Source organism: Periophthalmus magnuspinnatus, chromosome 12 (genome assembly GCF_009829125.3).
Source record: "Periophthalmus magnuspinnatus isolate fPerMag1 chromosome 12, fPerMag1.2.pri, whole genome shotgun sequence".
Taxonomy (NCBI): Eukaryota; Metazoa; Chordata; class Actinopteri; order Gobiiformes; family Gobiidae; genus Periophthalmus; species Periophthalmus magnuspinnatus.
In genome coordinates this window covers 16751954-16779820 of record NC_047137.1, presented here as the reverse complement: position 1 = coordinate 16779820, position 27867 = coordinate 16751954, and the positions used below count along the sequence as shown (strand labels likewise).

The following is a 27867-nucleotide window of genomic DNA, read 5'->3' as shown; positions in this document are numbered from 1 at the left end:
TTTTTGCAGAAGGGCTGATAAGAAAATAAAATAAAAGAGTAACACACGGACGAGGCTGATGTAGCTGAAGTGCACCATCTTTAGGGAAAAGTTTACCCTTACCTATTTTAATATAATTTGGCGGACCAGATTATTAAATCCAGTGGGCCGTGTGTGGCCCCTGGGCTGTAGCTTGCCCGCCTCTGTACTAGACCCGGCTCTTCTCCCTGGCATTTAACACAAGCTCCACAGGATACACAGGTGTTTTATTGTTCTTTTACTGTGTATCATGTTTTATCTCTAGATTTGTTTTGAGTTAACCTTTATTTGAAGCACTTTGTTCAGCTCAACTTGTTTTAAATGTGCTATAAAATTAAATTAAATTAAATTACTAATCCTCTGTTCTGTATAACTGTATTTTGCATTTAACTATTTTTCCGCAGTTAAACTCTTTTATACTGTTTATATCTTAATGGTAATTGATAAATGCTTTATAAACACAACCTAACCCCTGAATAACCCCAAACATACTAATTACCACGATTAATATATGATCCTTGAAGTGAAATACAACTTTACGACTTTTTTATAACGCTGTTTACAAACCTCTCAAAGCACAAAAGCTCAAAATGGCCGCCAACCTGCGCCGTCGGTCGATCCAAACGACACCGATGGACACGCGTAGACCCGACATGTGAAGTGTGGCTGTATTTTACTCACTTTTAAAATTACGGGACACTTTATAAGAGGCTCTGTCCAAAAAAAATACGCTAGCTAGCTCACTGTGACCCAAAGCTAACGGTCAATTTTATTAAAATTGTAAAACATAAAATAAACAACCTGTTAAAAGTCGTATTAATTCAAATAAACACTATCCGATTAGTTTTATGTAGAATATTTCAGTTTGTGGTGTTGTTTTAATATTTATTACGCCGCAAAATTAGCGTTAGCGTTAGCATTGAGACACAAATATGTCTCTTTTTAAACGCAGAAGTGTTATTTTTATTTATGTTGCGTTTAACAGCTCCCTGTCCACGGTCTTAGTTTTAAAATATTTATTAATTTTAGCGTAACTCCGCAAAAACTTCATGGAGATAAAACTGGACAGGAAGTAGTGACGCTAACAGGAAGTAGTGACGCTAACAGTGAGTTTGAGGGCGATATTGTGAACAGAGCCTTTCGAAGTAGCTTTATCTGCGGAATAACGTTCAATAATCTCTTCACACAAACGAAACAAATCTTAACTTAAGTCAATTTACACATTTATTAACAAGATCTATATATTATTATACATTTATTTAATCTAGTAATAATCTGTAGTAGCGTCCAGCACTAAAAACATCGGTATTAATGTGTTTTCTTCAGAACTTTACAAGAAAAGGAGTCGTAACGTGACTAACACAAGTCAAAACCCAAAGAGTTCATTTCTCGCTGACGCCCGTCTCCTGATTTTGCGACGTGGTTGCGCTGGTGCCATCCTCCGTTACAGGACTACTGCCCCCTGGTGGACGCTGGGCTTGCGCTGGTTTTGAGGCTTCTCTTGTGGCTTCTCTTGTGGCTTTTGCAGTACCTTCCTGTTGGAGTTTTGCAGTTTTGGGGACACATGAGCAGACTTGAGCGGAGGTTGTTGGCTTGCGGAGCTCGACGCCTTTGACGGGGTCTTGCTGTTCGGCCGTTGGTTTTTTGTACTGTCGTCTGAGGAGGACGATGACCGCGATGATGAAGATGTATGAAGAACCAGTTAGTCCTGTGGTTAAACCCAGAAAGATGATCCTGCGAAGAGTGAGAGCACGGGTTTATGTACTTTTATTATTACTTCTGTGGGGTATTAACTGTTAAATATATGTGTATAAATGGACACAGCTCCAGCTCCATCGATTCTGGCTCCAATTCACTTTCTATTGAAAAACTGTGTCCCTTCTCTCAGTAATTCTTCATTTTGGTCTTAAATGTTCGTATTAACCCTCCACATGATCCTGGGGTTTTTATTTTATTTCTTTTGTGTCTGTAAATCAAGATATGAACATTAATAACAGACAAATCAGGTCCTTCTTTCCCTGAGGTCGCTCATGCTAGCGTTAGCAACAAGTTTAATTGACAGTGTTGCTAAGTGATGCTCGCGGTTGGAATTCTAAATATGGAACTCTGCTTCAAATATCAAATTCATGTGGAGATCAGGATTCGAACCTCTAGCCCTGTTAGTTTGTCAGGTCATGTTTCAGTCTTTGGCCAGTTCTTAAAGCTGTGAAATTTGAACAGATCTTATAATTAAAGCATAAATAAAAATTTAATTAAATACCTAAAAAAATAAATAAATAAAATAAAAATAAAAAATAAAATAAATATAAAATAAAATAATAAAATAAATAAAATAAATATAAAATAAAAAAAATAAATGAAATAAAAAAATAAATAAAATAAATCTAAAATTAAAAAATAAATGAAATAAAAAAATAAATAAAAATAAATGAAAAATAAAAATAAATAAAATCACAATGCTTGTCAGAAAAATCACAATTCCTTTTGTTCCCCAGATCGTTCAGTCGTACTTCCACCTCTTTGAGCCTCGTACACTGTTATGTTACTGAACTAAAGCTGTTGTTGTTGACAATATTCAAATCCAGTGTTTTTGTTGTATTTTTGTACCTGTACATGTCAGAGTCATAAATGCGACACGCTCCTCTTCCTCCACACTTTTTAACGGCCCACTTCAGACAAGTCGAGTCGATCAAGGCTCCGAAATAAACAGGGGCAGGAATCCCACCTGGAGATAAAAATGTGTTTCACTCATTTACCTCACGAGATTATTTTAAATAGGGACAAAATGGCGGCTCGACTCTTTCACGACATTTTAAGGCCAAGAGTGTCTCATTTATTTAATACCATAATCTATTTAATACCATGTGTCTGTACTTTACATAAGTACATTTTACTGTGGATACTTTTTACTTTTACTTCACTACATTTGAGAGCAGTATCTGTACTTTCTACTGCACTACATTTTTGAACAGGACTGAAAAGTGAAAGTATTTTTTATTATTGTGTGAGACCTGCTGAAAAGTCTGAGGGTTACTTTTAACACATCATTTTTTTTATTTTATTTTTTCAAATATATAAAAATAAAAACAGGTAGAAAAAAATACTTTTAATTTTTAGTATTTTTAAATGGGTACTTTAATTCTTTTACTGAAGCAGATGTTTTTCATTTGATACTTTTACTTGAGTATTTTTTGTGGGCGAATGCAGTCACTGTTGGTTTTGCTGGTTTTGTATCTGATGAATGGTTTTGTTTTTCTTATCTTTATTGTTACTGAATTCAAAGTAGCTCAAAATAGCCCTAAACTAAACTAACTACACTACAAATTTCCCTACGGTGACAATAAAATGTACCTTAATCTTAAAGGGTCCATATTACACTATTTTCTGATCTGTTCTAATGTCGTTTCCTCGTCACAAACAGACCTGGAGTTGTGTTTTTTTGTTTCATTCACACATAAACTCTGCAGATTTAGGCTGAGTTTTTCTCTCAAACTGAAAACACTCTGTTCCACCTTGTGATGTCATCATGTGGTGATACAGGAAGTGCTCCACTGTGTTTTTAAACTCCACACACCTTCACTAGAATCATTTGGATAGTTTACGCGCTGGAATTTCCTGTTTCTTCTACTGAACTAAAGGTAAAAGGAGCTGTTACATTGAAAACTACCACTTGATGACGTCACAAGGTGGAGGTAGCAGCATTATAACATGACGTAACGCTCACACGAGTCAATTTTGTGTAATATAGGTCTTTAAATTTGGATTAATCTGAATGGAGCACTCCAAAACACTTGAAAAACCATAACTGTCGGCCCATGTCACTGAAATGAGACGCGGAAGGAAGGGCATCCAGCTCACCCAGAGTCCTCGCTACCAGCGTCTCTACACCGACAGCCAGCGATTTGAGCTCAGGGACGATGCATCTGCAGGAACAAAATGTATATTAGTGATTAATGAAAGAAAAACAAACTGCAGAGCTGGTGGGACATAGTCAGACTTTGATTCATGAGTTGAATTGACAAAGTTTGAGTCTAAACTAACAAGCGACACGAATCCGGTTAGCAAAATGACGCTAACCGCTCAAAATAAAGCCAAAGTCTGAGCTTCAGTCTCTGTGTGCGCTCACGGGGAAAGAGCGAGTGCAGCGGATTATTCTTAATTACTCTTTTCACAGCTTTATTATTACCAAACAACCAAACCTGGCTCTGTCCCAGTTGTTGGTGTTGAAAATCTGGCCACGCAACGATAATAAATAGGCCTGTTACTTTATAAAAGCTACTACTAAACTATAAACACAAATACATTCTGTAAATTGAGCCATGTTTATTTTAAGAGGTGAAGTTTGATTAATTGGAGCCTATGAATGTACTGGGAAAAACATGATTTTGTCAAAACTGGGACATGTCCGGTTGGGCTCTCAGACTGTATAAAGAAGTGGACGTCACCCATAGTGTCAACGAACCAGTTGCTAACCAGTTGCTAACGCTAACACGCCTGATTTGTCTGTTATTAATGTTCATGTCTTGATTTACAGACACAATAGTGAAATAAAAACCCCAGGATCATGTAGAGGGTTAATACAGAATATTTAAGACCAAAATGAGTCTGAAGCAGCAGGTACAGAGAGAGGACACAGTAAAAAAATTTAATAAATAAATAAACTCAAAATAACCCCAAAAAAGAAAGAAAAATAATTTTTTTTTAAATGAAAAAAACAAAACCAAAAAAACCCTAGAAATAACCCCCCCCCCCCTCAAAATAACAAAAAAAAGCCTAAAAATAACAAAAAAACTGAAAAACTAAAATAACAAAAAAATAAACAAAATAAATAAAAAACCTCCCTCAAAATAGCAAAAAAACAAAAACTCAACATAAAAAAACAAACTCAAAATAACTAAAAAAAAAAAAAAGAAATAAAAAAATAAACTCAAAAATGACCCCCAGGATCATGTAGAGGGTTAATACGAACATTTAAGACCAAAATGATGAGTCTGACAGCAGCAGGTACAGAGAGAGGACACAGTTTTTCAATAGAAAGTGAATTGGAGCCAGAGTCAATGGAGCCGGAAGTGCGCACATGATCACTTCCTGTTTGTAACGTAGCAGCTAGCAGGTTAGCATTTATAAATACAGTCTATGGTTGGGATGTTTGGTTCTCACTTGTGGGTTATAATCTGATGGATTTCTATCTGCTTTTTTTTGTCTTCTCATTTTCAAACACAGATTTCTGTATTATAGCTAAAAAAAATGGTGTCGGTGTGCATCATTTTGGGACATTTCTTGTATAAACCTTGGGCAAATCACTGGTTTTGGATAAATCTGCTGGGACAGGGGACACAGGGCTCCAAAGTGGGACTATCCCGGGTCAATAGAGACGTCCGCTCACACTATTCATGCAAATTGATGCAAAGGTGAGCAGCGTAGGTCGAGATCATGAGCCTTATAAATGTGCAGCTGTGGGTGTGTTATATTGTCCACGTTAATGCCAGTGCGCTGCTAATCAGTCAGGAGTTTTCCCAAAGCTCTGGGAGAATGAGGCGCTGCGCAGATGGTGGAAGCCGGAGATGGATTACATAGTTGAAGAGGGTTTTCCATAGTGTACAACCTCAAAAAATACTCAAAATACAGCACTGATCAATGGAGATGGGTTATTTCTGATTTATCTGTGTGTGCCAGCAGACTACGGGAGTGTGACGTCACCCTTAGCGTTCGGCTGCAACCAAATTAAGCTAACCGACGCTAGCATATTTAGAAATCTGAGCGGGAAATTAGAGCAGCCAATCGGGAGCGAGGTTTTTGAAGGTACACGCCCCTTCCCGCTGGTTTAGCAAGGGGGGGCGGGTGCTTAGGTGTGTGAAAACGAGCATCAGATTGGTTGTTGTTAACGTTCGTATTTTAGTTTAGTGACAAAATAGCGAAATAAAAACCCCAAGATCACGTGGAGTGGGTTAATACGAACGTTTAAGACCAATTTAACAAGTCTGACAGCGAGACGGACAACAGGTTTTTGATGTAAAGTGGAATGAAGCCAGAGTCGCCCGTGTTCACTTCGTGTTTGGAACGTAGCGACACGCAGGTTAGCTACATCCATTTATATAAACAGTCTATGGAAAAGTGTCATTCTCAGTTCGTCCTCGCTTCAGATTTGTCTTTTTGAACAGCCTCATGAGTGAAAAAGTTCATTTAAATCCGAGATAAAAGCATTCTGTTTTTATTATTACCACAAAAGTAAAAAGTACACTTCTAAACTACTATATCTTATCACAAATGTGTTTTTTGCAGTGGATTTTAGACGTTTTTTTGATCAGCCACAGCAGGAAGACGAATATCAGACATCGATAACGGCTCAAAAAATCCACATTGAACCATCTCCACTGATCGAACCAGGTCGTCGGCTTCCTCTGTTACCATAGTGATCTGAAACGTGCCCCGTCTCAGCGCCCCGTCTCCCTTTTCGTACTTTATCTCTGAGCTGTGCGTGTGCAGACCTGATAATGACCATGTATCCTGGAGTGATCCCCAGCGAGGCGATGAAGGAGCTGAGCACAGACACGGCCATGTAGGACTTAAAGCTCCGGGTGCAGTCTTTGGCGTGAGGACACTGGCCCAACTTCACCGAGCTGCTGCTGCCCGCCGGGTACGACATGTCCACGCAGCTGCAGTTATTAAACACCTGCGCGAGAAAAATCGTACGACAAACGTGTTGATCGAGAACTTACAAAAGGTTTATATCTGCGTCAATCCTTCTTTAAACAGACTAAACCTCATCTCTTTATAACTCTATCCTCAGACACAAAGCAAACAAATTAGACAAAGAGAACAATAGGGCTAGCTTGGATGCTAATAGGTGTGAAATCACTCATTAGGGGCTTGAATGACTATAGTAGGACTATGGTAGAAGGACTCAGACACAGTGCGCACTTAGGGTAGTACAATAAACCTAGCTAACAAACAGAAACCGTAAAGAAACAGGTGTGTTAGCTTCAGAGTCGTTAGCTTCTCCTTCAGACAAATATAAGGCAGAACTGAAGAAGAAGCCAAACGTCTTTACTCCTACGTTTTGTCCAGTTGACTGATTTTATTCTTCTTTTGTTATTAGTGATTAACTGACAAAAAAATCACAAACAAATGAAGAATACTTTTTAAAATTTTCAATATATTTGTTTAAAACGACGTAGTAAAAGAAACAAATCCGCTGACTTCTGCGTTAGAAAACTGCAGTGCCCAATTAGAGCTGACGTCGCCGTAAACGTCATCGCAAACAAAGAGTCGGCGCCCCCTATGGACAGCTGCACATCACATTAACGAGTGGCAGCTTTTTTTTTTCGTTGGCACTCAAATTACTACGGGACGCTGTCGAATCCTGCGCGTATCACTGATTACGAAAAGTAAATTGGAGAACGAAGTGCGTACGTCACAGTGGGCGTGTCCGGTAGAGTTGAAAACGTTGATCGATTGGCAAAATGGCGTCTTGAAAATAAGCGTGAATAAACATGAATCACTCCAAAAACGACTTCGAGAGGGTCAAGAAGCAACTAAAACATGGTTAAAGCCTCTGAAAAGCTGATTTTATCTTGGCTTTTCTCTCGTCTCTGGCTCGAATTAAAGTCTAACAGAGCCTCAGACAGAGCGGTGCCTCCTGTTAGCTTCACCCCAACATCAGACATTTGCATTATTATTTACAGTGTTCTTGCCGTATCCAGAGGAGCTGATGCATCCGGCCAAACACGGGGAGACGTATGTAATGCCACTGTCTGAACACACGGGGTCCCACTCCTCGGACGAGCACATGCAGTCGCTGTTACAGTCCGACAGGAGAGAGCCGCCCTGCTGGATGCCGTGGGTACTGCAGGGAGAGACAAACATGAGCTTTTCATTTTACATAGTGGGATTTTATGGGAAGAAATGAGTTAGCGTCCTGCATTATTTAAACAATACTTTAAAACAACATTTGGTACCGGATTCCCGAAGTTTTAAAGACCAGGAGATCGTGGACTGGAAATGGCCGCCCCAAGACTGTGGAATTAGCACGTTAGACCTCCAAATCACTCAAAGCGCTTTACCCCACAGAGAACGACAGGGAACTTTTGCACACGAGGGCGTAAATTGAATCAGAATTGCAATTTGTCTGGACATAATTAGCAAAAAGCAAAGACGAGGGACGGTCAGGTTTCGCTCCAACGTGCGTTTTGTGGTGATTTATCGCACGCACAGAGGGATCAGCAGAGCAGCAGAGACAACGGACATGGATGGACACAACAGGCGATGGTGAGGTGGAGGTGAAACTGGCGGTCAACAAAAATTACGGCTATACCTGCCCATGTGAGCCCCGCCCCCTCGGCTCTCGACCAACCAGACGCACACGCGACAAACACACAGTTCACCTTTGCCGTGTCCTACAGTGTCTCTAACTTGTACTCATTTGAAGCTGTTTAGAAGTTATTTAAAAGACACGTAACAGTTGTATCTTGTGTAAATTGTTAACTGTGTTTTAAGGACATTAGTGCCATTTTATGTCCCTAAACTGGTTAATTGATCGGTTAATATCGTAAAGTCAAGTAAAGTCAATATCGATAACGAAACTGAAAAAGCTGGATCACTGCGTCGCGAGCAAACACTGCAGTTTTTTGAAGTACTGCACCATCATTTCCCCCACGAACAAAATATCAAATTAAAATCTTATTCTGCATAAAAACTCCTAACCCTAAAGTTCAGATCGGTGCAAACATTCATTCTAAAATACATGGGATTTTTATAATATCGTCATATGTCAGTGTTTTTTGCCTGGACCCGTTTACTTTAAAACTCTGAACATTTATTAAACATAAATTGCAAATCTAATCACAATTGCAATGTTTTTTTTTTCCAAATGGTGCAGCCCTTTATCTGCCTAATCTGTTTTTTTCTTTACATTTTTTTATTTATTTATTTATTTTATTGTATTTTTTATGTATTTATTTTTATGTTTTATTTTTATTTTTTATGTATTTGTATTTTTATGTATTTATTTTTTATGTTTTATTTATTCTTTTATTTATTTGTATTTATTTATTGTTATTTATTCATTTATTTATTTTTATTTTATTTTATTATTTTATTTTATTTTTTATTTAAAGCCAGACAGACACACAATTATTCCCAAACACAAAATTGTAGGTCCAAGACACACTAACAACAAGACAGAACACATAACAGTTGGAAACAGAGTAAAAAACCCCAAAAATAAACCAAAATACACTGACCCGTTGTAGGAGATGGTGAGTCCGGCCACGGGGATGTTTTCACACTTGGTTCCAAACTGCAGCAGGAGCAGGAGATAAGCCATGAAAGACGAGGCGAAGGAGAGCTGTGCCCCCGACACGATACTCAGCTTGTACCGTTTCATCAGGAGACCTCCTAAGAAGATCCCCAGAGCCACAGCGGGAAGGTTCAGCACTCCTAAAAAACACAATATGACAGTATACGCACCCTACAAACTCAAACAAACACCACTACAATTCAGTTTCTATTGAAAAACTGTCTCCTCTCTCTGTACCTGCTGCTGTCTGACTCGTCATTTTGGTCTTAAATGTTCGTATTAACCCTCTACATGATCCTGGGGTTTTTATTTCACTATTGTGTCTGTAAATCAAGATATGAACGTCTGTGTGATCCCTCAGTCGTCCCAAGTCTGATCCAGCGCAAAAGACGAAATTAAATCTGTCACTGGACAAAAAGTTGTAGATCAGATTCAGTTCTGGTCAGATTACTCCTGGACACTGCTTTATATCTGTCTGAAGGAGGCGCTAACGACACTGAAACTGTAAACATCTATTATCTCCAGTTTCATTTTAAACGACCCTATTCAACCTTTAACGACCTGCTATTGTTCTCTTTGTTCTGGGTCTAAGTGTAGAGTTGTACATTGCTGAGAGATTATGTCTCAAGCCCCTATTCCTGTTTTAAGGAAGGATTGTCTTTCCTAACAAAAACAGCTTCTTTAACTCCCCTTCTTTACAGTTTCGGCGTAGTTAGACAGATATAAGGCAGTGTCCAGCAGGAATCTGACCAGAACTGAAGAAACGGCCAAATGTCTTCACTCCAACGACGATTTATCCAGCTGAGAGATGTAATTTCGTCTTTTTTTCCCTCAAGATATTAATAATAGACAAATCCGCTGCCTTCTTTCCCTGAGGTTGCTCCCGCTGGCGTTAGCAACAGGTTTGATTGACAGGCTCTTTTGTTGCTATGACACTCGCGACTCGCCAAATTCACCGCTATAACTGCTAGCCTCGATTAGCTTCATTTGTCTGAGTCCACTTCTTTACACAGTCTATGTTTTAGTGTTTAGTTCCACTTTAAACGCAACAAAAACATTAACTGATTCGTCTTTGCGCGAATAATGCTAACACATTTTACCGATGAGGAAGTTGGCTCGGGACGCGGACTGTCCAAACTGCTGCTCGATGTATTTAGCGGCGAAAGTGATGAGTCCGATCAGAGAGTTGGCCCTCAGGACGCTGCCGCAGACGAGCAGGAAGTAGGTGGGAGTCCCCAGCAGACGCTTCAGAGACGGGAGGAAGGCTGCACGGACGGAGACACGTGGATCAGAACAGAAACACAGGGAGATTACGCAACTGTCAGAGGAGGGGCGGAGGAGCCAAATACTGTTACTCAAGTAGAAGTACAAAGCAGTGGTCCAAGACGTTTATCAAGTAAGAGCGAAAAAGTATTTGGGAGAAATACGCAAAATTGACTCTTGTGAGGTTTAAGTCGTGTTCTAATGCTGTTTCCTCCTCAAAAAACAGACCTGGAGTTGTGTTTTGTTTCATTCACACATGTTTGAGTCGCACTTTATTATTAGTCTGTAACATCTGTAAACCTCAAAACGCTCTGTTCCACCTTGTGATGTCATCAAGTGGTAGTTTTACAAGTTAACAGCTCCTTTTAGCTTTAGTTCTATAGAGATAAGTGGCAATTCAAGGACTGAAATGATCCAAATGATTCTATAAATGAAGGTGTGTGGAGTTTAAAAACACAGCAGAGCACTTCCTGTATCGCCACATGATGACATCACAAGGTGGAACGGAGTGTTTTCAGTTTGAGAGAAGGAGTCAGGAGCCTAAATACGCAGGGATTGTGTGTTAAACGTGTGTGAATGAAACAAAACATTAGAACAGATCAGAAAATAGCATCATATGTGTCCTTTAAAGTAATTGTAAGGATAAAATATGAAATAATGCACAATTTAAAAAAAGAAAATCATATCTGAAGCAGCGTTACAGGAAACACAAATGTTCAAATCATTTCATATTGTCGACATAAAGCTTTTGTCACAGTGGGAAGAGGAACTGCAACTTTTACTCAAGTAAGAGTACTGTTACTACAAATATTACCCAAATAGGAGTGAATTATGCTGCTAGAAAAGAAAAGTACTCTGAAAAACCTTTACCCAAACTCTAATAACTTATTTACGCTACTCTTAGTTTGCAAACTACTTTCAAACAGCTGAAATTGTTATATTTTCTGATGTAAATGCGTCCGAATACACTCTACGTTCTACTTTACTGTGTGTACTGCTACTTTTATAAGCCATGTCGTTAATAAAACACGAAAAAATATGACCATTAACTCTGTAGCCTGGTCGGCCTGTCGCTCCTTCTCTCTGGTCAAAAGTGAGACGGTCTGGGCTCGAGCTCCCAGCGAATCATTTATACTGTAATGATCTGATATTTTGTGTTTATCTCAGCGTTGACCTGTCCTTTTTTTGTTCTTTTAACTGTTTATGTTGTTGCTAACGTAGCTGCTTTTGTATTTGACTCGTCATTTTGGTCTTAAATGTTCGTATTAACCCTTTTTATTTCACTATTGTGTCGGTAAATCAAGATATGAACATTAATAACAGACAAATCAGGCGCCTTCTTTCCCCGAGGTCGCTCCCGCTAGCTTTAGCAACAGGTTTGATTGACAGCGTTGCTAAGCGCCCGCTCCCTGCTAAACCAGCGATGCGGGCGGGAAAGGGGCGTTAACTTCAACAGCCTCGCTCCTGATTGGCTCTTTGGTTGCTATGATACTCGCAGTCGGAATTCTGCTCCAAATTAGCCGCTATAACTGCTAGCGTCGATGAGTTTCATTCACGTAATCCATGTTTTTTATACAGTTTATGGTTGAGATTGATGAAAATATAGCGTCGTATTTGCAGCATTTCGTTTTCTCTATCCTCATTAACCGCCGTTTGTTTTGACACAGACATATCATGCTTTTCTCTGATTGGCTACTCCGCCTGTCAGTCTCACTCACTGGAATAAGAAAAGCACGTGGTTATTTTGCACGTTTTTTTTCTTACCTTTAGCGATGTCTTTGAGTTTTAAATCTCGCTTTTGGTCCAGGAAAGGTTCGGACCTGCATTCGGACACAGCGGCGGGTTTGGCTTTGGACAGAGAGCGCGGCAGGAACCAGAACGGGATACTGGAGATGAGGAGGAGGCTGGAGCAGACGAGGAAGCCCAACCACCACGCCCCCACCCACCGAGAGTCTTTGGGGGTGATCGAAACGCTGTCTGAGGAAACAAGGGAGGCTCAGTCAACAGGACAACTATAAACGATCCGTATTTACTTATTTATGGGCAATGTTTATGGAAATGAAAGTCTCGATTACGACTGGCGAGATCAGATCATGATTTTTGATTTGATTTTATATCGTCTTTGCAAAAACAACATTAAAATGGCTCTGAGTGTTAATTTCATGAACATAAACAAAACAGATCTGGACCATTTAACACAAAAATATGTATATTTTTTCCCCTACAAAGTCTTGAAGTAGTAAAGTACTGTACTTACATCTGTCTGAAGGGAGGAGCTAACTACACTTCTCTTTGTTTCCTTTGTTTGATTTGGGTCTGAGGATGGAGTTATGTCTAAGGCTCCATTCCTGTTCAAAGGTGGATTGTCTTTCCTTTAACTCTCCTCTCAAACCATTTCTTTTCTCTGGCTCAGATCTGAACCTCACGATGTTCAAAGTTGTGGTTAGTGTCTTTGAGATGTAGATGAACAGCAGACTGGGGTCCTGAGCTGCTCTCTCGACGGTGCTCCTTTGAGGAAAGATAATCCTTCCTCGAACAAAACCTGACCAGAACTGAAGAAGTGACTTGGATGAGCAGCCAAACGTCTTCATTCCTACAACTTTTTGTCCAGTTGACAGATTTAACTTTTGGATTTTACTGTAAGTCTGAAGAAAAACTACGGGCCAACCACTATCTGTACTTTACTTAAGTATTTAATTTTACAGTGGATACTTTTTACTTTTACTTCAGTACATTTGAGAGCAGTATCTGTACTTTCTACTCCACTACATTTTTGAACAGGACTGAAAAGTAAAAGTATTTATTATATTTAGAGACCTGCGAAAAAGTCTGAGGGTTTATTTTCAACATGTTCAGAATTTGAGCAAAACTAAAATATACAAATAAAAACAGCTAGAAAAAAACAATTGATTTTCGATCGACTTTTACTTAAGTAGATTTTTTTCATGTTTATACTTTTATTTGAGTATTATCTGCTCCAATTCCACACGCCTGGTCCGCACTGTCTCTCCCTGAGTCGTACTTTACTTACCCATATCCACAAATCCAATGTCCACGTAGAGTTTGGCACAGAGCGACCCCAAAAGGAAACCGAACATGGGCCCGAGGACAGCGATGGTCTGGAGACAAGCTGCCAATCAACATCAGAACAACATTTAATCAAAGACAAACAGCAGCATCGATGGATCTTTAAAGTGTAAAATCAGGTGCTTTTTTAGGACAAGCCAATATACTGTTTTTTCAGAACTATAAGTGTCACTTTTTTTTCATAGTTTGTCCGGGGGTGCGACTTATATGTTAAATTATTCAAATATATAATTTCACATCTTCGTTAATGTCACAGTGAACCACACGAGGGCGCTCTAGACTTGTACCAGTATCTACTACGCGCCGTGGAGCTTCATCCACCTCCGGAGTTGGTGGAGTTGTTCAGAAGCGACTAACTGTCCTAAACGGAGCTACAGGAATGATTCTTTTACCGTCTCTATTCTGTTTGTGTTTAATCGCGGTGTTTGGTTTCATAATACTGTCTCTACGTAACCGTGTGGTCCGATCCGTGTAGTTTTGACAGGGATTTGTGACGTTTTCCTGAAGAAAACGTCCACAGATTCAAACCATAGAGTGCAAAAAGTACTATATCGACTTAATGACAGATGGACCAATCATTTTTGAAGGTGAATTTTTATAATGGTACTTTTTCTTTGCCCTGGTGGAGAACGTTTTGGTTACTTTTCTGTTTTACGATGGGATTTGAGCTTTAGAAAGTTGAACCCTGAGCTTCTATGACTCATTATAGACACAAACTCACTACTTATGTGTCGCGTTATCTTATTTATTTATTGCAGTTCATATTTTTTCATAATATTGTACATTTAAAATACGTTTTGTGGGATATTTCTGCTTGTCATCATTTTACTTCTACAGGGTATTAAAGAAGGGGTTTATATTTTCTTCAGACGTATATCAAAACTTGAAAATGTGTGCTCGTGACAGGTCTAGTTGTGGCGAGTCGTGCGGCGCTGGTACCGATGTAGAAGGGGGAGTTCTCGGCTTCAGCGAAGTCGTCGATGTAGGAGATTCCCAGCGGAGTGACTGGAGACTCTCCGATCCCACGTAAGGCATTTCCCAAGAACACGTACACCCACATGGAGGAGCCGGAGTCTCTCACACAGGCGGCTTCAACACGAGAAGAAGAAGAGTTATATATGAGACAGAGAGAGAACGAAACCTCGAGGCTGCATCAGAGACTGTGTAAAAGGAGTGGACTGAGTGAGTATGACGTCACACGGCGTTCAGCTCCAGTCCAATGAAGCTCAGCGAGGCTAGAGCAGTTATAGCGGCGAATTTAGAGCCGACATATTTGGAATTCCGACTGCGAGTATCATAGCAACCACAGAGCCAATCCAGAGTGAAGCTGTGGAAGTTAACACCTCTTTCCGCCCGCACAACTGGTTTAGCAGGGAGCGGGCAACACTGTCAATCAAACCTGTTGCTAACACTAGTGGGAAAGAAGGCGCCAGGTTTGTCTGTTATTAATGTTCATATCTTGATTTCTGAGCAAAATTGTGAAATAAAAATGTCAGGATTATGTAGCACGAGTTAATATGAACATTTTAAGACCAAAATGACAAGTCTGACAGCAGCAGTTATGGTGCATTCACACATCGTCAGGGGCATCGAGTTTAAACGCAAAGTCTATGGTGGACACGGGTTTTGGCCGCCCTGTGTTTTGAACTTTTTGGTGTTTCAATCCTGGGACCCCTGCTGTTCAATCTCTACATGCTGCCGTTAGGCCAGTTAATACGCAGCAATAATGTGTCTTACCACAACTCTGCAGACACTCAGATCTATGTCTCACTGCAGCAGGTGAATCTGGACCAGTGGATTCACTCACTGCATCAACAGATCAGTGTGTGGAGGAAAAACAACTTTCTTCTGCTAAACTCAGACAAGACTGAAGTCATCATCTTTGGTCCACAGAAACAGAGAAAGTGTCAGCGTCACCTCCAGTCTCTCTGTCTCTAAAACCTCCAAATCAGGCTAGAAATCTAGAGGTAACAATGGACTCAGACTTGAACTTTAACAGCCACATCAAATCAATAACATCTGCAGCTTTTTACCACCTAAAAAACATTGCAAAAATCAAAGGTAAACTGTCAAAGCCAGACTTAGAGAGACTTATCCATGCATTTGTCTCCAGTAGGTTAGACTACTGTAACTGGCCTCTCCAAACGAGCCTTAACACAGAACAGAACATCCAGAACACTGCTGCTCGGGTCCTGATTAGAACTTGGAAGTACTTCACACATAAGTCCTGTGCTCAGGTCTCTGGCTCCTGTAGCTCAAAGAATAGACTTTAAAGCAGTTCTGCTTGTGTATAAGTCTCTCCATGGCCTAGGTCCAAAGTACATCTCTGACACGTTAGTGCCATATGAACCATCTCACACTCTGAGGACTTCAGTGACCGGCCTCCTGCTGGTGCCAGAGTCAGGACTAAACATGGGGAATCAGCGTTTCAGTTTTATGCAGCTAAAACTTGGAACATTCTTCCTGAAGATGTGAGACAGACCTCGACTTTGACAATGTTTAAATCCAGGCTCAAAACGGTTCTGTTTATCTGTGCAGACGACTGAAAGGTTTTTATTCTGCCTCTTCTCTTTCAATGTTAATTTTATGATGATTATTTATGTTTTGATTTGTGTGATTTTAATGTCTTTCTTATTCTGTAAAGCACTTTGAATTACCTTATGTGTGAATTGTGCTATACAAATAAACTTGCCTTGCCTTGTTTGCTGCGCAGCGTCAACCAATCAGAGACTACGCTCTAGTGACAAAGCGACGCCATTATCCAGAACAAGTAGAAAGACATCGGCCACAAACTAGCAGCAACTTAACTGTGCTGGGCGCACCGGCATGAAGGCTAATCACGGACCCAGACACGCCGCCCTTCATGGTTTTATGTAATAAATACACTAAGGTCACTCTCTCAACCTGAGCTGCAGCGTTCACAAAGACACACACAAAACAAAACTTCCAAAGGCACTTGCAGACCACAACGAACCACAACGGACGCTCCAGGGTGTTTATGACGCATGTTGGAGGCTTCTACGGCGTTCAACTGGAGACGTTCTTGACGCTGTGGTGGGAACGCACCATTACAGAGAGAGGAGCCACAGTTTTTCAATAGAAAGTAAATTGGAGCTGATGGAGCTGATGTTCACTTTGTATTTGGAACACAGCGGCTAACAGATTAGCTATGTCCATTTATATAAACAGTCTTTGGTCGTGATAAACCCAAATGAAAAAGAGCCAAATTCATGTGTGACAACCAAAAATGTCACATGTTCCTAATAATAATTCTGAAATAATTTTAGCATCAACAGGAACTCTGTGGGAGACATGGATATTTCCATTTCCTTTGGGACATTCTGAGATTATATTAAAATGACATGTACGTGTAACCAAGTGTCCTTCATCCGTCAGGCTCCACAAACATAAACACACACTTGAAAAAACATTACGACCCTAAGATGAAGGTTTTGTTGAAACGGCTCAAGATATTCTCCATAAACTCTGAAGCACAGGGATGATACATGAACATAATACACTCTGAGAGAAAAATGATTACATCTGGCAACAAAACGACAAACACTGTGACTCTGAGTGAACGTGGGTTCGAGGAGAACGTCTTCTGTTCACACTGCAAATCCAATCATCAAAAATATATTACTCAGACGACTTTGTGTAATATTTGATATTATTTCTATTTCACTTCCATTTACATATCAGCCACAATATTATAACCAAAAGAGGAGGTATTTACATCTATGTTGTATTAAAGAGGAGGTATTTACATCTATGTGGTATTAAAGAGGAGGTATTTACTTCTATGTGGCATTAAAGAGGAGGTATTTACATCTATGGGGTATTAAAGAGGAGGTATTTACTTCTGTGGGGTATTAAAGAGGAGGTATTTTACTTCTATGGGGTATTAAAGAGGAGGTATTTACTTCTATGGGGTATTAAAGAGGAGGTATTCACTTCTATGGGGTATTAAAGAGGAGGTATTTACTTCTGTGGGGTATTAAAGAGGAGGTATTTACTTTTATGGGGTATTAAAGAGGAGGTATTTACTTCTATGTGGTATTAAAGAGGAGGTATTTACTTCTATGTGGCATTAAAGAGGAGGTATTTACATCTATGGGGTATTAAAGAGGAGGTATTTACTTCTGTGGGGTATTAAAGAGGAGGTATTTTACTTCTATGGGGTATTAAAGAGGAGGTATTTACTTCTATGGGGTATTAAAGAGGAGGTATTCACTTCTATGTGGCATTAAAGAGGAGGTATTTTACTTCTATGGGGTATTAAAGAGGAGGTATTTACATCTATGTGGTATTAAAGAGGAGGTATTTACTTCTATGTGGCATTAAAGAGGAGGTATTTACATCTATGGGGTATTAAAGAGGAGGTATTTACTTCTGTGGGGTATTAAAGAGGAGGTATTTTACTTCTATGGGGTATTAAAGAGGAGGTATTTACTTCTATGGGGTATTAAAGAGGAGGTATTCACTTCTATGGGGTATTAAAGAGGAGGTATTTACTTCTGTGGGGTATTAAAGAGGAGGTATTTACTTTTATGGGGTATTAAAGAGGAGGTATTTACTTCTGTGGGGTATTAAAGAGGAGGTATTTACTTCTGTGGGGTATTAAAGAGGAGGTATTTACTTGTATGTGGTATTAAAGAGGAGGTATTTACTTCTGTGGGGTATTAAAGAGGAGGTATTTACTTCTGTCCTTGTACAAATAAGCAAGAACTGTATCCTTCTTCCTTCATTGTCCTGCGTTATGGAAGTAGCACATGGAAATCTTGGATAATCCCGGTAAAACGGGGCAGAGGGTCAGTCCTGGATCAGTGAATTCCTGGAATAGTTGGACCAAAGCCACTGACGGACGACTTTAATCAGATTCAAAATAAGGTGCAATTCCTTTGGCAACTATGAAGCTCAACTCGGAAAGAACAATTTGAGGATTAAATAGGCTCTGTGTACAGTAGCACGCTAGCTAGCTCACTGTGTGTCAAAGCTAACGGTCAACAATCTATACAAATTCATTAAAATAAAGACTACCCGGTTATTTTTATATGTAGAATACGTCAGTTTGTGGTGTTTATTTGTGTAGTGTTTAACATGTTTCAGAGACGTCCACCTGCAGCTCTCTGTCCACTGTCTGACTCTAACCCCCTGACCTCTGACCTCTGACCCCTGACCCCTGACCTACCCGCAGTTCCCTGTCACTGTCTCATCTTTAAATATTTATTCATTTTAGTGTGACTCGGCAAAAACCTCATGGAGATACTGGACAGGAAGTAGTGACGCTAACAGGAAGTAGTGACGCTAACAGTGAGGTAGAGGGCGCTGTTCTCCACAGAGCCGATTAATTTACTAACTATAATCTAACTATAATCCTGCAAAATGTGTCTTATTTTTTACATTATTTATTTATTTTTTAGTTTTTTTATGGATAACTGACATGTAAAAACGTACAGGCTACACAATGCTATAGAACAGACAAAATATCAAATCAATAATTAAATAAATGCAAAAACGTCACAAAGGTGAACAAATAAAAAATGAGTGCGATTAATATTATGTCCAAAAAATGAATGAACCAAAACACAACTCCAGGTCTGTTTTTTGAGGAGGTAACGACAATAGAACACGACTTAAATCTACAAGAGTCCGTTTTGTGTCGTGTTTGTGCGTGAGTTTGTGCGTGAGTTTGTGCGTGCGCGTCACTGCTTTTACCTCTGTCTTCTTCTACTGTCTGGGTCTGGGTCTGAAGCTCCGGCTCCATCAGAGGATCCACACAGGCCGTCACACTCACACTGTCGTTATGTAAAACCTGAACCACAGAACTGTACTCGTACCTGAGGGAAACAGCACAGCCACAATCACAGATATACAGACCGGGTAGTTACAATCTGCTCATAATACTACATATAATAGGCTCTGTGCACATAGCCATGCTAGCTAGCTCACTGTGACCCAGAGCTAACAGTCATTTTTTATTAAAACTGGAAAAACTTAAAATAAACAACCTTAAAATTCAGATTAATTAAAAGAAAGACTACCTAATTACTTGTATATGCAGAATACAGTTTGTGTCTATGCTTCATGTAGCTGAATAAATATAAATGTGTTGCATTAGCGTTAGCGTTAGCGTGATGTACTGATATTCAGCCTGTTGGTCTATATTTTATTGTTTTTATTTTAACTTGCCTTTAAAGATAAAATGTCTGTTCTATCGTACTAATCAGGCCCATCCCTGGTTAGCTTCTGAAATGTGAAATGTTTTTTGTTTTTGTTTTTTTGTTTTTTTAAATATTTACCGTCCCATGAAGAAATGTGTGAGTCCAGTGAGCAGCGACCCCACAGCCATCAGGGTACAACCAGCAGCGATGAGCCTCGGCCGATGCAGTTTGGCCCCAAAATGGCTGACGACTGCTAACAATAACAGGTTACCTACGACAACAAGAGAAGAGTTAAGTTTGACCCGGTTTACTGTGAATATCTCTGTAATTACTGGGCCTATTCACATGAAACAAACACTAGCGCAAAGTTCAACGTCTTCTCTGTCAGTACCAACAAACAAACGTCAACACATTTTTTCACCATTGTTTAAGAAAATGTTGCTGAAAGAACTTTAAGTCATGAGATTAGCGTCGCAGATGAGCCAATCCCAACGAAATAATGATGAGGTTCAACATTTATGGATTTTTAATTGTTTTTTTCTTTCAAAAACATCAAAAAAATCTCTGAAAAGTTACATAGACCTGGCGTGTTTGCATTTGTTTTGTTTTAGTTTGTGCCAGATTGCGGTTCAACGGACGGGAGTTATCACGTAGCGCTGGTCGCCACAGTAACGCGTTAGCTTTTGCTGCTATTAACGATCCTAAAATCTTACGTTTTTGATTATTTACGTGTTATTTTATAGTCAGTTTTGCGTCTACTTTTACGCATAAACTGATATTTGAGATAAGGCTAGTCCGTGTCAAATTTGTTCTGTGTTAAGTAAACCAAAAAATATCCCAAACCGTAACCTTAACCCTGTTCCTAAAAACTTTACGACTCCAAACGACGCCTCCTGAGCTGGCGTCCTCGCGTTAACCCTTTCCCGCCGTCTCATCAAATCCTACACCTCGTACCCATTTCGAAGCTGCCGTCGATGAGTCCGACGTGGGAGGTGGAGAGGTCGAAGCGCCTCTCGATCTGCGTGATGGAGCTCTTCATGTACGACCCGGTCATCGCTTTGGAGAAGAACGAAAACGACAACGCCATGAGGAACAACTGGGGAAACAGAGCGGGAAGAAATGTGTAAGTTTATCAGCAAATGTGACTGAAACTTTGACTAAACTGCGTCAAAAAAGCGGGACATTTCTGGGCTTTGAACATAGACGGTGGAAAGAAGTGGACTGAGTGAGTGTGACGTCAGACGTGGCGTTCGGCTTCAGTCAGATGAAGCTTGTCGAGGGTGGAGCGGTTATAGCGGTGGATTTGGAGCCGAGTTTCGTATTTGGAATTCCGACCACGAGTATCATAGCAACCAAAGAGCCAATCAGGAGTGAGGCCGTTGAAGGTAACGCCCCTTCCTGCTTAGCAACGCTGTCAATCAAACCTGTTGCTAACGCTAGTGGGAGTGACCTCAGGGAAATAAGGCGCCTGATTTGTCTGTTTTTAATGTTCATATTTTGATTTACAGACACAATAGTGAAATAAAAACCCCAGGATCATGTAGAGGGTTAATACGAACATTTAAGACCAAAATGAGTCTGTCAGCAGCAGGGACAGAGAGAGGAGCGGCAGCTTTTCAATAGAAAGTGAATTGGAGCCAGAGTCGATGGAGCTAGAAGTGCGCACATGATCACTTCCTGTTTGGAACATGGCGGCGAGCAGGTTAGCTATGTCCATTTATATAGTTGTCCCTCACTATATCGTGGTTCACCTTTCATGGTTTTGCTGTTTTGCAGATTTTTCCAGTACAGTTTTACATGCTTTTTTTTTTTTAACATTGTTTGAACGTGCATTGTGTCCTGCGTCCTGATTGGCTGTTGGACTGTAGACCATTGTGTCGTGCGTCCTGATTGGCTGTTGGACTGTAGACCATTGTCCATCAGTCTCCTCCGTGCCGTGTCTCCTGTCCAGTACAGAATGTGTTCAGACAAATTTACATAAACGTTGGATCTCAGTGTGACTCTGAAGTGCTGTACGTTTGCAATTTGTTTTCTCCCCGACAAAACCCACAATGTCGATGAAACGTTCTGCACCGACAAAGACGCCGACGAAGGTTTGAACTTTGAGAGAGTTTAAACGAGAGAGAAATGTGAGAAAATGTTAACGTCTGTGTGAGAAAAGTGTATAAAGTGTGTGGTGAGGGGTTTTACAGACAAAAACATAGAGAATAATGCGGATTTCGCCGATTGTGGGTTATTTTTTAGAACATAACAGGACAGTATGGTCTGAACAAAGGCGACTAACTGAAAATAAAAGTGTTTGCTGTAACACTGTGACTTTCTGGAACTTTCTACGTGAACGCCGGGATTAGCCGCTGATGACTGATAGCTGCACTACTACAATCACATTCACTATTCAGTACATCGTTTACGTCATTTACAGTAAAACGTCAAGAGGAAAACGACCCGGGAACTGATTTGAACCGGATCTGAAGTGTTCCAACGACTCGGGCAAAACACCAAAACACGGCAAAGGTGCGTTTAAAGTGGCACGAGGTTATTACGGTATTTATGAGGTTCATGTTTTTAGAAAGACTTTTTAAACTGAAATGATCCATAGCACAGTTACACAACACGACGTACAAAACATTAAAGGGGACGTGTTACGCTATGTTCTGATTTTTAATGGTTTTAATGTCGTTTCCTCGTCACAAACAGACCTGGAGTTGTGTTTTTTTTTGTTTCATTCACACACGTTTAACGCACAAACAAACCTGCAGATTTAAGCTGAGTTTTTCTCTTAAACTGAAAACGCTCTGTTCCACCTTGTGATGTCATCGTGTGGCGATACAGGAAGTGCTCTGCTGTGTTTTTAAACTCCACACACCTTAATTTCTAGAATTATTTGGATCATTTCAGCCTCTGGAATTGTCAATCTCGACTGAACTAAAGGCAAAAGGAGCTGTTAACTTGAAAAAAAGTACCACTTGATGACATCACAAGGTGGAACAGAGCATTTTGAGCTTTGGAGATGTTACAGACTAATAATAAACGGTTACAAAAAAAAAAGAAAAGGGATTTTTCTGGTGAGGAGGTTTGGCCTTTTCTTTTGTCTATATATGTTTATTATATGTTATTATCTTAAATATTCCACAGTATGGCTTTAAACTTATCTATCTTGCATTTATTCAGTTCTAGTTGTTTCTAGGCCTATTGCTCAGAAATACATTGAAAAACGTGCATTCTGTCTTGCCTCGCCACAGATCTGACCTGTAACTTGGCCTGGTGTCGTCTGTTTGTCTCCGTGAGGACAGACACATTTAATGCCACACTGTGTAACATTCCAGACAAAGGTTTAGGGTGAACGGTCCTATATCACACAGTTCCACAGTCAAGTCATCTGTCTCCGTGAAGACAAGAAAGTGTAACCGAGCCAAGTTACAGGTCAGATCTGTGGAGAGGCGAGCACGGTGACAGTAAGAATGTGCGATTTTTAAGGAGTTTTTGAACCAGTAAAACTTCTGTGTGAAATAAATGAGAGATGCAGGTGCAATAAAAACCTCTCCATGGAGACGAGCAGGCGGCTGACCCTCCACAAGAAAAGTTACATAGTGCACCTTTAACATCAAGATTATCATTGATTTAAAGGTGCTATATTGCACAAAACTGACTCTTGTAGCTTTAAATCATGTTATAATGTTACGTCATCAAAATCAGACCTGGAGTTGTGTTTTGTTTCATTCACACATGTTTGAGTCACACTTTATTGTTTGTCTGTCCTCATCTCCAAAGCTCAAAATGTCACGTTCCACCTTGTGATGTCATCAAGTGGTAGTTTTTTTTCAACATTAACAGCTCCTTTTACCTTTAGTCCAGTAGTAGATTGACAATTCCAGAGGCTGAAATGATCCAAATGATTCTAGAAATGAAGGCGTGTGGAGTTTAAAAACACAGCGGAGCACTTCCTGTATCACCACACGATGACATCACAAGGTGGAACAGAGCGTTTTCAGTTTGAGAGAAAAACTCAGCCTAAATCTACAGGTTTGTTTGTGTGAATGAAACAAAAAAAAAAAAACACAACTCCAGGTCTGTTTGTGACGAGGAAACGACATTAGAACAAATCAAAAAACATTGCGATACGGCCCCTTTAACGACATCTCCATGGAAACGAGGCCTTCACACAGCCGTCATACTCAAACGGAGGTAAACGGAGAGTCGCCGCGGACGCAGAGGGGTCTTACTTTGAGGGAGGAGAGGCAGGTCTTGTTGGTGGCGTCGCTGGGGGCGCAGAGGGTCTGCTGGCTCGTCATTCTGCCTCTGTCCTCTGACTCCTCCATGATTCAGGTGTGTGAGCTTCACCTGAGCGAAAAAAGACGACGATCACGAGTTTAGACAGACACGCACAGGTATTTCATTGTGTCTATTTGTTGTGTGTATGTGTATTTTAAACGTGTCTCCTTATGTAAAGCGTCTTTGTCTATACGTGTTATATACAAGTGTTATTATTATTATTATTATTATTATTACATAGATTATTAGTGTCTATATCAAACTGAATATTTCCATTTTAACTCGTTTTAATTCAATTTACAAAACTACACGCTCCCATATGACACAAAATTGACTCTTGTGAGGTTTTAGCTGTGTCATAATAATGTTAACTCCTCAAAAACAGACCAGACAGACATCTCCAAAGCTCAAAAATGCCCCGTTCCACCTTGTGATGTCATCAAGTGGTAGTTTTTTCGAGTTAGCGGCTACGTTTTTACCTTAAGTTTAAGAGAGATTCGCAACTCCAGAGGCTGAAATGACGCAAATGATTCTAGAAATGGAGGTGCGTGGAGTTTAAAAACGCAGCGGAGCACTTCCTGTATCGCCACACGATGACATCACAAGGTGGAACGGAGAATCCAGGTTTTTTTTGGCACGAGGAAACAACATTAAAACAGATTTTTTTTTAAACAGCGTAATATGAGCTCTTTAAATGTTCAGCGCTTAACTTTTCTTGTGGAGCGCTTATTGTTTGGATTGTTCCGCAGTAGGGCATTAAACTTATCTATCACCATGGAGACAAACAGTCGTGCCACTAGAGGCTTTTATGGGTCAGATCTGTGGATGTATTTGTATTTCCAAACAATAATAATAAAAAAAAAAACACCTGTAATTAACGCAAGAAAGATCAGTTTAACGTCACACTGCGGAACATTCTGAGCAAAGCAGTACCATCGCCGTGGAGACAGACCCGGACTTCCACTCGAAAAGTTACGCAGTGCATCTTTAAACCTCACACAATGGTTCGAGATGATCGTTTAAGTTGAAATACTGAAATAAAACCACATTTTCATTTCGTTTTCTGATCTTGTCGCTAAAAAATGAGAAAGTGCTGTTATTTTTCTTTCTTTACAATTAAAAACTTTAACTTAAACAACTTTGCGGATTTGACAAACCCTTTAAAAAACATTCGAGAGAGACGTAACGTTGGTACTTACTTGGTATTCTTCTCCTCAGCCCTGAAGTAACCATCAGGATTTGAACTCAGCTCTCATTTTGCCGTCTCTTTGTGCTGCGGAAAAGTCGACACAAAGTTAAACAGTTTTTTTTGTAACTTTTTAAAAAACCCTGACGCCTTTTTTTTTTTTTTTTTTTCTGGGAAACTGACCACCCTCAAAACCATTTCTGCCCCGTTTCTATTCCATCTTATCAACATCGGACACACAGCACATGCCGGGACAGAAGGGGATGTCCACGAACAGAAGATAAAAACAAAAAGACACTTAAATTTACACATCGTCCTTGAATGCAGCGGGTTAAAACACCGACCTCTTCTCCACAAATCTGCAGCTCATTTCTCGCTCAAGTCGCCATGTCTGGAGTGGAGTCTTCGGTCTCAAAACTTGAATTGCGCTGTCCCGGGCCAGTTTTCGGGGGACAAAAGGCTTTGCACATTTCTATTCCACACACACAGATTGTCCCGTCCAGGAGGGGGCGGAGACGAGTGGACACAGGGGCCGGGGGAGGGCTGCACTGGGGCAGATTAGTCCCTCTGGTGCAGAGTTTCTCACAAAGGTACAATGGCAGGTGTTGTCCTGGTGCAGGTGGAGGAGGTGGAGGAGGAGGAGGTGAATGTGGGCTGGATGTTAGTAAAAAAAAAAAAAGGTGGAACTTTTTCAATTCAGTTTTAATTTGGTGTTTGTTGTGAAAAAAATCACAACAGCAGCAGAAGAGTTTAAGACCAACGGAAAATTAGATTAAACCAGGACTAAACCAGGTCTGAACCAGGACTAAACCAGGACTAAACCAGGTCTGAACCAGGACTAAACCAGGACTAAACCAGAACTAAACCAGGACTAAACAAGAACTAAACCAGGACTAAACCAGGACTAAACCAGGTCTGAACCAGGTCTGAACCAGGACTAAACCAGAACTAAACCAGGACCAAACCAGGACTAAACCAGGACTAAACCAGCACTAAACCAGGACTAAACCAGGACTAAACCAGAACTAAACCAGGACTAAACCAGGACCAAACCAGAACTAAACCAGGACTAAACCAGGATTAAACCAGGACTAAACCAGATCTGAACTAGGACTAACCAGTGTATTTAGGAGCGTACACTGACTCCTGCCTCAGCAAGTCAGATTTAAAATGTTCTTATTTTTAACTTTGGTTTGGTTTCTGACAGTGGCCAACAAGAACAAACTGAACAGAATCGTAAAGAAAAGTAAAAGGAGCTGTTCACTTGAAAACTACCACTTGATGACATCACAACGTGGAACAGAGCATTTTGAGCTTTGTAGATGTAACAGACTAATAATAAAGTGTGACTCAAACATGTGTGAATGAAACAAAACACAACTCCAGGTCTGTTTTTGAGGAGGAAACATCATTATAACACGACTTAAAGCTACGAGAGTCAGTTTTATGTAATATAGCACCTTTAAAATTGGACTAAACACCTAAGCTCCGCCCATAACCACATTTCAAGAGAGTGAGAGGGACGAGGGGCGGGGTTTAGAGACATAAGGAACAGCGTGATTGGTCTAAAATGTATCCACAGTTTAAACTCCGCCCCTACAGCCAGGTATTTGTGATCAGAAGCACCTGGCTGTGATCAGGACAGTCTTTTGTGATGTCATCAACTACTTGAAACTGCAGAGATACAAGCGTTTTTAAACCAGAAAGCTGCAAATTGACCTAGTTTGCGAAAAAATTGCCAAAGGAACAGTAGATGATGCTATTAAAATGTAATGTACAGTATTTTTCACGAGGCTCCTGCCGTCGGGGCCTCGGCTCAGGACAGAAAAGGATTTGTTAAAGTGAAAATTGATCCTGGTTTTATCTCATATTTTTCCTGATGGGTGGTAAAAGTCCTGTGCACATGACTCTGAGAACCAGGACAAAAACACATAACAGGAATGTAGAGGCAGGACCACACGGTGAGCCGCTCCAACCGCTAAAGATTAAGAGTAAAGCTGCAATATGTAACTTTTCAGAGCTGGAGTCACCGTGTGGTTTTCTGCATCGACATGGATATGGAGACGTTATTGCTTTTCTCGTAATGTTCCACAGTATGGGATAAAATGTATTTGTCTCCATAGAGAAAAGCAGGTGACGCCACTCAGCCCAAGTACGAGTCAGATCTGTGGAGAGAAGCCCCGCCCACATTAAAAAAATCACTTTTTTTAGTAATAAAACACGTGTAACTGACAGAATGTAAGAGAAATCAGATACAGTTTATTTATCAGTGCACCTTTAAGGAGGTTTATTCAAAACAAAAACAGCGACGACCACTTAGGCCTACTATGTTTGATACTACTACTACTACTACTACTGCTTTGTGTATATGTACTTCAAAGTTTCATGCCCGTGTCCTGCAGTATCTGCAGGTGTTTGCAGAGGTTTATCAGACCTTACACTTCCTCTCCTGTGTTAAACGTGCGGCATCAGTCGATGTGGACATTTAGTTGAAAACAGCACCGCCTGGTGGTGACTGTGGGTGTGGCAAAGACAAACTTGCAGCTGTCAAACTGTGATAAAGATTAAAAAACACACAG

General features: G+C 40.2%; 2 protein-coding genes across 2 annotated transcripts in view; one reads left to right on the top strand and one right to left on the bottom strand.

Moving 5' to 3' along the window:
- Window positions 1-23482, top strand: part of LOC117379315 (sodium- and chloride-dependent GABA transporter 2-like) — a 59574-nt gene extending 36092 nt beyond the window's left edge. The window contains exon 15 of the mRNA XM_055225612.1: window positions 23458-23482. The gene's annotated coding sequence lies outside the window, so the exon portion shown is untranslated. The remainder of the gene's footprint in view (window positions 1-23457) is intronic.
- On the bottom strand, window positions 1285-25743 carry LOC117379312 (solute carrier organic anion transporter family member 1C1-like). The gene is made up of 16 exons (XM_033976008.2): window positions 25633-25743; window positions 25302-25375; window positions 24054-24171; window positions 20785-20926; window positions 19969-20101; window positions 19385-19506; window positions 14606-14755; window positions 13611-13709; window positions 12344-12556; window positions 10417-10581; window positions 9261-9456; window positions 7702-7864; window positions 6507-6691; window positions 3877-3941; window positions 2626-2743; window positions 1285-1752 (listed from the first exon to the last, which is right to left on the bottom strand). The coding sequence occupies exons 3-16, from the start codon at window positions 24147-24149 to the stop codon at window positions 1401-1403; spliced, it is 2199 nt and encodes a 732-aa protein (XP_033831899.2). The 5' UTR covers window positions 24150-24171; window positions 25302-25375; window positions 25633-25743; the 3' UTR covers window positions 1285-1400.
- Window positions 25744-27867: the final 2124 nt, after the last annotated feature.